Here is a 13,342-nt window from a genome sequence, read left to right on the forward strand (position 1 = left end):
AGTTCCTGACATGGACAGAGGTGTCAGCAGAGAGCACTGTAGTTAGGCAGAAAGGAAACTCAAAAATATAAGAACTTCCTGTGGATCATAACAGCAGCTGATAAGTACTGGAAATATTAAGAGATTTTAATAGAGAAGTAATTTACAAATCTGTTTAACTTTCTATCACCTGTTTATTTAAGTGGAGTACCCCTTTAAATCAGCTACTCTTGGTGACGTCTCAGAGGTCAGACTCCTCTGCATTGACATTGAAGAGGTGTAGTTGACCTACTGTACTGTAATTTGCAATATTCTACTTGAGTGCATGAGAACTTCTAGACCACTATGTGACTCCAAGATAACATGAATGATTTCTTGCTTGTCATTCACTAATTTCTGTTGGGTCAGCCTGTAATAAGCTGGATGACATGAGTGAACGGAATATCAATTGAACACAAGTATATTAAGATCTTGTCTACAGAGGAGGCACACGGTGTCCTTGGACTAGAGGAAAACTTGCTTATTCCGAATACAGAAGGGAATCGTAAGAAAAGAAAGCAATCCGAACACTGTAAAAGATACCTATGATCTATTGAAAAGACACAATATTATTCAGAGGCCTCTCCACCGCTGTCTCTGACCTTGCAGACAATTGAGATAGCAAGACTTGGTTAAAGGGGTACTCCACTGGCCGGCGTTCGGAAGTAATAGTTCTGAATGCTGTTTTCGCACTGTGGGGGTCGGTCACGCCGCCTGTTACATCACGGCCAAGCCCCCTCAATGCAAGTCTACGGGAGGGGGCGTGGCATTGACTTGCATTGAGGGGGGGTGGCCGTGATGTCACAAGGGGCGTGTCCGACCCCCGCAGCGCGAAAACAGCGTTCGGAACATTTACTTCCGAACGCCGGCCAGTGGAGTACCCCTTTAAATGCATCAATAGCTCCACCACTCGTGTATTTAGATTCTACCAGTCACAAAGCTGGATATGACAAAGCAAGGTCTGAATATACAGCCACAAAATATTTGGGAGATAATACCATTTAGTGGGTATTGCAAGATACATTTTATTTTTTATTTTTTAGAAAATTCTATATTAGTAGTAGGATAATGTATTTTATTATCCCAGAGCAGATAAAATAAAAAATAAAGCATCTATTTTTCCCCCTCCCATTGACTTGCATTGAGGGGGAGTGACCATGACGACACGAGGGATGTAGCCAACCCTCGCAGCGCAAAAACAGTGTTCGGAACATTTATTTCCGAACGCTGGCCAGTGGAGTACCCCTTTAAAGGAAAACTGTCAGCTTTCTCCCCCCGCACTAACCAGCGGTACTGGCTGGTAGTGCGAGCGACGCTCATCAGTTTGATCCTTACCGTGCCCGGATCCGCCGTACCGTTCGGCCGTAATCTTCTATTATGGGTATATTCAAATGAGGTGCTAACTGGCACTCTAACGTCAGTCAGATGTCAGAGTGCCAGTTAGCACCTCATTTTAATATACCCATAATAGAAGATTACGGCCGAACGGCACGGCGGATCCGGGCACGGTGAGGATCAAACTGATCAGCGTTGCCCGCACTACCAGCCAGTACCGCTGGTTAGTGCGGGGGGGAGAAAGCCGACAGTTTTCCATTAATACTCATACAGACATAGCCGCCCTTATCTTGATCCCTGTCTTGTTAAGATATTAGAATACTGAGTTACACAAACCCAGTTTTAACATTTCTCCAATCCAGTACTGGCCCTATCTTTGATCTCTGGTGCATTAGAACACATCTGTATGTATAGGAGATAGGAGATAGGAAGATTGTGAGGCTCTTTCTACTGATATCTATACGCAGCGACCGTGCATGTGCTGCTACCTTTCCTGTCCTTTGTCACCTGCCCTCTCTCTAAATAGTACGTTTTAGAAAACCAATAGCTTTTTACTGAAGAAGGAGCTTGAGAAAGGCCAGGAGAGCTGGCTGAAACGTTGTTTATGGACACTCGTTTTTAGACGGAATAAATATCACCTTTTTTTGGAAATGTGTGCTGCGGATTCATATAATTTTTCTGTATACTACACGTACCCCTGACCCAGGTCTGCTTTTGCGTGCACCGCCTACATGGTTACATATCTGGATTGTGCTGCTTCTCTACTACTATTTTTACTGAAGTAGATAGACAAAAGATGAATACTCACATGTAGACTTCCCGTGGGTCTTTTCACAATTTGGACAGTGGTAGATATCGATATCAGGAGCTTCATCTTCCTCCACGCCGACACAGCTGTAACATAACAAAAACAAAAAGTTAATCTTTTGACTTAGGTTATCATTATTTCCTATAGCTCTTGTCAGTCTCTATTTCTCTGCAAACTAAATGTTAGAAAACCGGAGACCATTTACATCACTTTTCTGCATACAATTTTTATTTTAGGTTTCTTTGGCTACGTGCACACTGCGGAATCTCATTGTCGCATTGTCTTTTTGAATCCATGTATATTATTTTTCTAATAAAGATTAATATTTTATACAGGATATTGTTTTAACTGAGAGGTGTGCACTGCATTAATCTTTATTAGCAAAAAAAATAAAAATATACAAAAATACACGGATACAAAAAGACAATGCAATAATCGCATTGTCTTTTTGTATCCATTTATTTTTTGTATTTTTTTGCTAATAAAGATTAATATTTTATACAGAATATTGTTGTTATTGATAGGTGTGCACTGCATTAATCTTTATTAGCAAAAAAATATACAAAAATACATGGATACAAAAAGACAATGCGATAATCGCATTGGGGGAGATTTATCAAAACCAGTACAGTGGAAAAGTTGCCCAGTTGCCCATAGCAACCAATCAGATCGCTTCTTTCATTTTGCAGAGGCCTATCTAAAAATGAAAGAAGCGATCTGATTGGTTGCTATGGGCAACTGGGCAGCTTTTCCTCTGCACTGGTTTTGATAAAACTCCCCCATTGTCTTTTTGTATCCATGTATTTTTTTTATATTTTTTTTTTGCTAATAAAGATTAATATTTTATACAGAATATTGTTGTTACTGATAGGTGTGCACTGCATTAAAGGGGTTATCCAGGAAAAAACTTTTTATATATATATATATATATATATCAACTGGCTCCAGAAAGTTAAACAGATTTGTAAATTACTTCTATTAAAAAATCTTAATCCTTTCAGTACTTATGAGCTTCTGAAGTTTAGGTTGTTCTTTTCTGTCTAAGTAATCTCTGATGACATGTGTCTCGGGAACCGCCCAGTTTAGAAGAGGTTTGCTATGGGAATCTGCTTCTAAACTGGGCGTTTCCCGAGACATGTGTCATCAGAGATTACTTAGACAAAAAAGAACAACCTTAACTTCAGAAGCTCATAAGTACTGAAAGGATTAAAAAATTTTAATAGAAGTAATTTACAAATCTGTTTAACTTTCTGGAACCAGTTGATATATAAAAATATGTTTTTTCCTGGAATACCCCTTTAATCTTTATTAGCAAAAAAAAAAAATATACAAAAATACATGAATGCAAAAAGACAATGTGATGATCGCATTGTCTTTTTGTATCCATCTATTTTTGTATATTTTTTTGCTAATAAAGATTAATATTTTATACAGAATAGTGTTGTTACTGATAGGTGTGCACTGCATTATAGTTTATCCCCTTTTTTCTCCTTTTGATTTGCATATGGCTAATGGGATATCCTGCTTTGCACCCTGATATGTCCTCTGATATAGAGGTTGAGCCCCCATGTTTTTGTGATTGTATGGTACAGGTAATCTCCCCTCTTCTTAGAGAACCTGGGCGCGTTGTGCGTCTTTTCCCACGGAGTGTGTTAATCGGAGATCAGCGCAGTAAATGAACTCACAATGAGGTCTTAATAGACGCCGCAACACAACGCCGGGAGGCATGCGAAAAATAATCTGGTTTTCCAAGAACCGTATATATAGAAGATTTGCATCATCAAATATATGGAAACTAGGCCCAACGCATAGGAATATGTAATAAACTTATCTGCTCAGGGAACCCCAGGCCTCTCTAACACTCCTCCTTAATTCCTCTTTCATTTGTTACACAATAGAGGTAGGGTGCGGGGATTACTGCGACATTACACTCCAGATCACAAGAGACATGATGAGGAGTCTCCTCAATGCTGATAACGTTAATAAAGGATCAATGACACACCGGCTTCCTTTGGCACCCATACGAATATTCTATTGTATTGATGTATCTATATATTACAATTGTATTGATGTATCTATATATTACACAATGCTGTGAGACATCTTTGTCCCCGTGCCCCCAGGGCTTGTGATCTGATTTTACTTGCGAAAGGCAATAATGGCATTAAAATGAATAGGAGGACCATAAACCTGCCAATAGATTTATGAACATTGGGACGACATAAAACATTGATATGTATCGATGCAGAACGTAAAACTCTAAAAAGCCAACCAAGCCACTGATCTGCCATATAACTACTTATCATGTCATTCAGTTATACCTGTAGTTGTGACTTTAACTGTATTTTGCACAAAAATTTAAGCGTTGCACTAAATTTTGTCACCGGTTTTCTGGTGAAAGCTTTAAATGGGTACTTCGCTGCTCAGTGTTTGGAACTAACTGTTCCGAACGCTGGAGCTGGGAGCTCGTGACGTCATAGCCCCACCCCCCATGACGTCACGCCCGCCCCCTCAATGCAAGTCTATGGGAGGGGGCGTGACAGCCGTCACGCCCCCTCCCATAGACTTGCATTGAGGGGGAGGGGTGTGACATCACGAGGGGGTGGGGCTATGACATCACGAGGGGTTGGGGCTATGATATAACGAGGGGTGGGGCTATGACATCACGCGGGGTGGGGCTATGACATCACAAGCTACCGGCGCCGGCTCCAGTTTTCGGAGCAGTTTGTTCCAAACGCTAAGCAGCGGAGTACCCCTTTGAGAAATACCCCCTTCCCTCAACAAAGGGTTCCAACAGACCCCATTGATTTATAAATGGGGTACATCAGTTTTTGTCGTTGTAGGGGAAAGAATAGCACTGCATGGAAAATGCAACAGTCTCTGGACCCAGATGTGAACACAGCCTATGTTTAGCCCAGAAAAGTCCTTAAAATTGTCACTTTGAAAGGCTATGGACACCTTTGCACTGATCTTGGCACTTTCTAAACTGTCTTCATTAGAGAAGCATTCCAGGTTTTCTATTTTCCCATATCATCCACATTTACTATCACTAGTCGTACAGCGCAATTATTATTTTTTTTCCAGCACAGCTGCATCTTTGTGTTTCATTACTGTAACTTGATCATGTGATCACCATTTTGACTCTGGGCTTATTACTCAGGACTTGACTTCCATTGGACACATTAAGCCAGGGTATCCTAACCAGGGTCCCTCCAGCTGTTGCAAATATACAAATCCTAGCATGTCTATAGGTATGCTGGAAGTTGAAGTTATGCCAAAGGCTGTCCAGGCATGCTGAGAATTGCAGTTTTGTAACAGATGGAGGCACACTGGTTGGAAAAGACTGCTATAGAAAAAGATAAATAAAGATATTACATTTTTGCTGCTCTCTGTTCTATGATGTGGAGCAGAATTTCTGAGTAAAAACTGAATAAATCCTGACAGGACTCTTAAGAGAGACAGCGAGAGTCCTGAATACCTTACACAGTGATTGACAGCCTTATCTGTATGCAGACCGATACAAGGAGCCAATCAGTGTGTGTGATAGTGAAAGAATAGGGAAGACCGGCAAGGAAGCGCCTAGTGCATTACCATGGGAGACAAAGTAAAAAATGTAAGCATGTGGGAGCAGATAGCCCCTAGGTAGTGGGTGCTCACCTGAAGCGAGCAAAAATTTGCATATCAACCCTCACAATAGGGTTACAATGATGGAAACAGCTGCTGAGCCCAGGGTACAGGAATCGGCTGGCGGGTCCTGGATGAGAAGTAGAGGTGAGGACGAAAATACCCTTAGTAGCAATATCAAGGTCCAGTACTACCTACCAGACCTTAACTAACCTTTAGTAGGGGTTGCACATACGTAACATAGTAGCACCCAGCAAACTCAAATCCAAGACCACACAAGCTACCTCCTCTGACTTTCTTGCTATCACCGGTAGCTACAAATGCGGACTCCGCAAATGCAAATGTTGTACCTCCATCACCCACAAATGCAGGTTTATCACCCCCACCACCACCAAAGCATCGTATCCCATCAAATCGTTGCTTAATTGTGGTTCTCAATACGTGGTTTACCTCCTGCAATGTCCTTGTGGGCTCCAGTATGTTGGGAGGACCATACAGTGTTTTAGGGAGCGCATTAATAAACATCGTAGCAACACCACCAATGGTTTCTTACTACATAGTGCGTCTCGTCACATGACAAAGGTCCACTCGGGAGATTTCAGCCTCATCAAAGCCACTCCCCATCGAACAGATCAATTAAAGGAGTATTCCAGCGCAAAATAACTTATCCCCTATCCAAAGGATAGGGGATCAGTTATAGATCGCGGGGGGTCTGAGCACTGGGGCCCCCGGGATCTACTGGACGTTGCCGCGGCAGTCTGCAGGAAGTGAAATTTTGTCCCCAGCAGAAAGCCGCGGCAGACACGCCCCCTCCATGTATCTCTATGGGGTATATGGAGGGGGCGTGTCATACCTGTGTATCATACCTTTCCCCTTGCTCACACTGTGTGAGCTCCCTGCAGGAAAAAGTGGGCGTTCCCCAGCAGGCGCAACATCACTGAAGCCTGTGAGAGCTGTGCTTCGCCATGCCCCGCACGCACTTCCTGAGTTTGGACTTCTGTAAGTCCAGGTGGGACCAAACTAACTGTTTGACTTGCAGCAGGGAACAGAACAGAGACACCTAGTGGACGTTTTTTCAATCACATTAAAAGCATATAAAGGTTGAGAATTTTAACAGCAAGAAAATAGTAAAGTGTCTTATAATTACATAAAGAACAATATATTAAAAGTTTCGTTTGGTGACAGGTACTCTTTAAGAAACTCAATGTGTAGCGCAGTGTTGGCCAACCAGGATGCCACCAGCTTTTGCAAAACTTCAACCCCCAACAAACTCGGACAGAGGGAACCCCGGTTTAAAAACACTGGTGTAGTCCATAAACAGCCCTATAATGAATCAGGTTGTCAGTGAAGGTCAGACTTCTAAACAGCGTTTAAACTGCAAAGTTCAGTCGTGTTCCTAGTGATTAAATGAGGATGTAAAGAAAACATCTTACAGATCAGAGAACGGAGATGAACAAGTGTTCTGGAGAAGAGATCGGAGCCGAGATGAGAGCTGGCAAATTGTCAGAGGCAATAAGGCTTCCTGTATCATTCGTCTAATCAACTCCGAGCCTCCAGATGCCGACTTACGCTCTACCTCAACCTGCCTCCTCCTCAGGTACACCAGAGTCAACATCACATTGTGTAATGAGATTACGGAGCCGGCCAGGACCATCACATCATCGATGAATGAACAGCAAAGTATCAGACACGCTGGAAATGTACAGACATCCTCGGAATCGATAGATTAATAGAGACACATCTGACTGCGAAAGATCTCATGAATGTTCAATCCATACGAAAGATATCGAGCATTGATCTGCCCCTAACACTGGATCAGCCCTCTTACTGACGACCCCCGCTGAGCCTTCAATAGGAAACAAAATGTGAACTGCTCTGTCTTCCTGTACACGACAAAAGCGCTAATCCTCATAGCGGAGCTGACCTCCTTCCATGAAACCACAGAAATACAATAAAGCTCTGAAAAAGAGAGACATCATGTCAGATCCATCCCTATGTATTAACTATTAGCAGGATGATCTGGGACTAAAATTATAATTTGTATTGGGGTCATGAATCAGATGTGGTATGGGGAATATATACCTTGCGGAAAAAAAAAAAGGAAAGAAGAAGAAAATAGATAAATAAATAAAAAGTATTAAAAATAATAGAGCTCATACAGAATAGTAGATTTATGAACAGCATGCCTTATAAAACCCTGTCCATATTCACTATTAGAAGTAGTGTTTTCCAACCAGAGTGCCTGCAAAACTACAACTCCCAGCATGCTCAGACAGTCTTTGGCTGTCTGGGCATGCTGGGAGTTGTAGTGTTGCAACAGTTGGAGGCACCCTAGTTGGGAAACACTGATTAAAGGGGTATTCCATTTAAAAACATTTTAACTCTGTGACATTAGTATGTATTAAAGGGGTATTCCAGTAAAAAAAAAAAATTATAATAATTTTTTCCATATCAACTGGCTCCGGAAAGTTAAACAGATTTGAAAATTAAATCTATTAAAAAATCGTAATCCTTCCAGTACTTATCAGCTGCTGAAGTTGAGTTGTTCTTTTATGTCTGACAACAGTGCTCTATGCGGACACCTCTTTCCTTTGTACAGATTTTGATAAATCTCCCCCTAAGTGTATAGAACAGTGGTGTCCAAACCGTTGCCTCCAGATGTTGCAAAACTACAATTCCCAGCATGTCCGGACAGCCGACGGCTGTCCGGGCATGCTGGGAGTTGTAGTTTTGCAACATCTGGAGGGCCACAGTTTGGACACCACTGGTATAGAACAACAGTGATGTCTGTTTTGCTCTCCGGTCATTTATAAAGTGATGTGATATTGTTTACTACACAGCATAGGACATGCTGAACAATGCCCCCATGTGTGTATATATATATATATATAAGCACAACAATGGATTACCGCTCACGACATCCACGGCTGCTCCTTAGCTCGTGCTGCGGACACGCCGGTACCGCCTCCGGCTCTCACATCGTACAGCAAAAAGAAAGTCCGGCACAGAGCTGTGGTTTGCAGTTAAAAACTGTGATTTTCTTTATTTCAGTACAACGCAATACACAGGATAATCTGACGCGTTTCGCACCTGAGTGCTTAGTCGTGATCTACGACTAAGCACTCAGGTGCGAAACGCGTCAGATTATCCTGTGTATTGCGTTATACTGAAATAAAGAAAATCACAGTTTTTAACTGCAAACCACAGCTCTGTGCCGGACTTTCTTTTTGCTGTATATATATGTATTATGAGGTGGATGCGGCTTATTATACATGAGAGGACCTGCATTAACAATTACACCCAAAGTAGCAACTAAACTGTGAAGGCTTTTTATACTGGATTCAGCTGCTCATGGGTTATCTTGGTCTCCTGTACTGTTACAGATGCTGGGAGACAATATATTACAAGGTCCACAGTGACTGGCACCCTGTCTTTCCACCATGTAAATCAGTCTTGTTCCTATTGCTCTGCTCATGGGTCGGTTATCACTGAAGCTCTGGCATTCTGTTCATGAGGCAGAGGAATCAGGATGAACTCTATTAGGCTATGTTCGCACATCGGAAAATCCGCGTGGAAAATCTCCGTGCGGACATTCCAGAGTCTGCAGGAGCTGTCTCATAGATGGCCATGCATTCCGTGCAGAGTCTGAAAAAAGAATGTATGTGTTCATCGGAATCGGAATTTCCGTCCCGGAAACATCTGGCACGGAAATTCCGCCGTGTGCACAGCGCAGCAGAATCCCGTTGAATGAGGCCATGTTCATACATCGGTATTTACGTGCCGAATTCAGCATTGAAATTCGGCACAGAAATTCTGACGTGTGAACATGTCCTTATTCCTGCAAAAATGTTTGCCCTGTGTGAATTTACTTTTACAAATCCCACCCAGGCAGAGGTGTCTAAATTAAAGATTTAGTAAGTGTTCACACAGGCAAAATGTGCCCCAAAAAAGGCCTTCTCCCAAAAAGTGTAGTTTCCAGCATATTTAACCTTTTACTTCATGGGGAATGTTATATATATATATATATATATATATATATATATATATATATATATATATATAGCTTGTTTGATGTGACAGAAATAAATTCACACTTTTTCTGGGATATTTGAGTGCTGCACCATGATATATATATATATATATATATATATATATATATATATATATATATATACACATGAGCATTAACAGTAGTTTTCATAAAATGGCACTGGAAAACAGGAGTCACTTTTTAGAGCAGTTCTGCTTAGAAGTTCCCATTATTATTAACAGGACCTTGAAGGGAAGGGAAAAAAAAAAAACGCCTGAAAAGCCACATCAGAATCAGCACAGCAAACTACATGCTGATTTTTAGGTAGTTTTTTCAGAGTGATTGTTGCCTGAGTGAATGCAGAATTATTTGGTAAATGGTTGTTTGGATGACAGTTATATTTCCTGATCACTTTATACACGTGAATGCTCGGCACGGCCTAGACTACTCTAGTGGGGGGTTTATCTTGAATATCGATCCTTCTCTCCTCCAACATCTTTGGAGGGATATCAGGACGCCCCTGTACATGGTTGGCAAGCCCAGGTGAAATCAGCAGGTTTGGCCAACTTATCTTTAGGGTACGTTCACACGAGCGGATCCACAGCGTATTTTACACTACAGATCTGCCGTTGAAGGACCCCTACAGGGTGCCTTTACATGTGCCTGCTCGAAGTGGCAATAGGCCGCTACGAACAGACACTGCTGCGCATGCGCGGTGTACTCGCACACATCGCGGCCGCTCCCCCTGCTCCCTGAGCTAGGCTGAGATCAGCCGCGATGTGCGAGTATACAGCAGCATAGAGCGGCCCTTCAGCGGCAGATCCGCAGTGTAATAAGCGCTGAGGATCCGCTCGTGTGAACGTACCCTTAATGTGTACAGGGAACTTTAGAGCCCATGTACACTTCAGGTTTTCAGCTTGGAATCAATTCTGATGGCTGTCTGCAGCAGAATCCTGATCTTAATAGGATTCTGATTTTCAGTGCACACTACAGAAGTTCTGTCGCAGATCTTCCAATGAGGATCCAGATTCTGCCAAAAAGAATTAACAGGTTTATTCTTTTGATGGAATTCCACCCAGAAAAGCCTATTGCCAATGGGGCTCTGAACTGCATGGGTTAACTTCTCAGATCTGCTGACAGTATTCGGCAAGTACGGTAGATTGACTTGTTTATGTTCATTATCATAATCCAATGATGGTTGGTACAAACCACTTTACATCATTATCGGCAGCACATGTCCTGTTCACACAGGGAGAGGAGCTGCCAACAAACAACCATTTTTATTCCCACTTTAAACATGTGATCAATGACAAACAAGCGTTTTATGTTTTTTTCGCTGGATGTCTGGGCAGGAGTAAGATTACTCCGGGTAATGACTGAGAATGAACGTTCCTAAGAAAGATCATTCGGGTGATCATCGTCTGTGTAAAGGGCCCTTAATAATAAGTGAAGAAATGCAAAATTCATGGCTGCAATCTGGTCGTCCTCCTCTAATTCCATATCTTCACGACTTTCTACATCTGTCTCTTCTCATTAGATGACTACATTAGTTGTGTTTCTGTGAATCTTTCTAGGAATCTAAAAAAAATAACAACTTGACTAAAACATCTTAAGCAAATTCCCATAAAACACAGTGGCAGGGGAACCGCATTAACTTGCCATAAGATTCCTTGCTGATACCTTCTGTTTGAGGAGTAATTGTGCACTTATCTTCTGAAGACTAAAGAAGAGGGGAAACTGATGAAATAATAATAGCAAGAAAACAGTGGGAAAAAAACACTAGGAATAAATCACACAACAAAACAATATTACATGGGAACGTTGTGTGTAAAAACCTGCTGGGACTGTTTGCCGGCACGTGGCATGCGGCGCTGCAGGACGGGATGTTTCATGTGCGCGCAGGCGTCCTATCTCGTAGCACAAAGGCAATGTAAATAGAGATAAATAAAAAGGACAGTCAGCTATACGGCAGCGCAGTTACGCGTCTCAATTCCCAGGCTGGTGCTCTCTTGCAAGAGTTACATTATCAGCTAATTCAGCTGCTTTATACGCAGCTCAAATTGTGAGTACGGAGGGTAAAGAAACCCGAAAAGAAAGCTTAGTAAGACCTCAGGAAAAACATTTCTTTGAGAGACAAAAAAATAATAATTGTGTTTAATGTTAAAGCCAGACCAAAAAGGCAGATTCTGTTTAATCATTGTGACATTTTTAGGTCCAATATTCTGTGGCAATTCATTTTTAAAGGGGTACTCCTCTGGCCAGCGTACGGAAGTAAACGTTCTGAACACTGTTTTCGCGCTGCGTTGGTCGGCACGGCCCCTCCCATAGACTTGCATTTTGGGGGGGGGGCGTGGCCGTGATGACACAAGAGGCATGGCCGACCAACGCAGCGCCAAAACAGTGTTCGGAACGTTTACTTCCAAACGCTGGCCAGTGGAGTGTCCCTTTAATATACCTTCAGGGCCCATATACACTATAGAAATTCTGATGCTCAGTTCACACTACTGAAGTTCCAAAGAATCGGATTCCTCCAGAGAAGTCCCAGCAATGCGGACAGTAAGGATCACACTGAGGAATTTCTGCCTGTCTGCTTGGAATCATTTCTGTGTATTTTCCATTTTCCGCCTGTTCAATGCTCTTGCGGTATTTTTCGAGCTGATATTCCAGGCTAAATTTCTGCTATAAAATACCGCCGTGTGAATGGCTGAACGGAAAACCCATTCAGTCTCATATTATTTTCCTGTAGCGGAATTTCCATGTGGAATTCCAGACAGAAATTCCGTAGTGTGAATCTAGCATAAGCGTCGACTCCAGAGAAGGATGGTGTAAAGTGGAATTCAGCAGCTAAAAATCCCCAAGTGGATTTTACTACCCAATCGACTTCAACGGGTAGTGACAAGATCGGCTTGCGGATTTTCCGTTGCAAAAGTTCCACTTGTGGAATTCCACAGCGGAAAATCTGCAAGCAAAATCTGTGAGCAAGCCGCAGCAAATTTATTTACATTTGAACATACCCTAGGCCATATTCACATGGCCGGAAATGTGTGGAATGTCCGCCTCTGAATGTTCTGGCGGTCAGTAGGACTGCTCAGAAATGTGCCGTCTGGTAAACAGCAATACATTTTTTGAGCAGAATCTGCAGAAAGAATGAAAGTAAAGGGATGAGTGTCAGATCGTGGGGGATCTGACCCCTGGGCCCCAGGCTCTCCTTTTAAATGGAGCGTGTCGGCCACCGCACAAAGCGGCGGCAAACACACCCCACCTCTCAATGCAGGTCTATAGGATATTGCTGAGTGCAGCGCACCGGCTCTTCCATAGAGCTGCATTGTGGGTGGCATGTCGGTCACCGCTTGTTGCAGTGGTCGACACGCTCCATACAGGAGGAGAGCCAGGGGGCGGTATGGGAAATTGTGTTAGGTCCCGGCGGTCAGATGCCACCATTCCCCCCATGATCTGACACTTATTCCTTATCCTTAGGATAGAGTTTTTGTATCACGGAGTACTCCTTTAATCTATTTCATTCCGTT

General features: G+C 42.5%; 1 protein-coding gene across 12 annotated transcripts in view; it reads right to left on the reverse strand.

The window, feature by feature from the left end:
- PHF2 (PHD finger protein 2) overlaps positions 1-13,342 on the reverse strand; it is a 317,888-nt gene that overhangs the window by 165,455 nt on the left and 139,091 nt on the right. For all 12 annotated transcript variants that reach the window (XM_056524312.1, XM_056524306.1, XM_056524308.1 and 9 more), the window contains exon 2: positions 2,162-2,247. In XM_056524312.1, coding sequence (XP_056380287.1) covers positions 2,162-2,247 — 86 coding nt within the window. The remainder of the gene's footprint in view (positions 1-2,161; positions 2,248-13,342) is intronic.

The sequence above is a fragment of the Hyla sarda genome, chromosome 6, assembly GCF_029499605.1.
Source record: "Hyla sarda isolate aHylSar1 chromosome 6, aHylSar1.hap1, whole genome shotgun sequence".
Classification (NCBI taxonomy): domain Eukaryota; kingdom Metazoa; phylum Chordata; class Amphibia; order Anura; family Hylidae; genus Hyla; species Hyla sarda.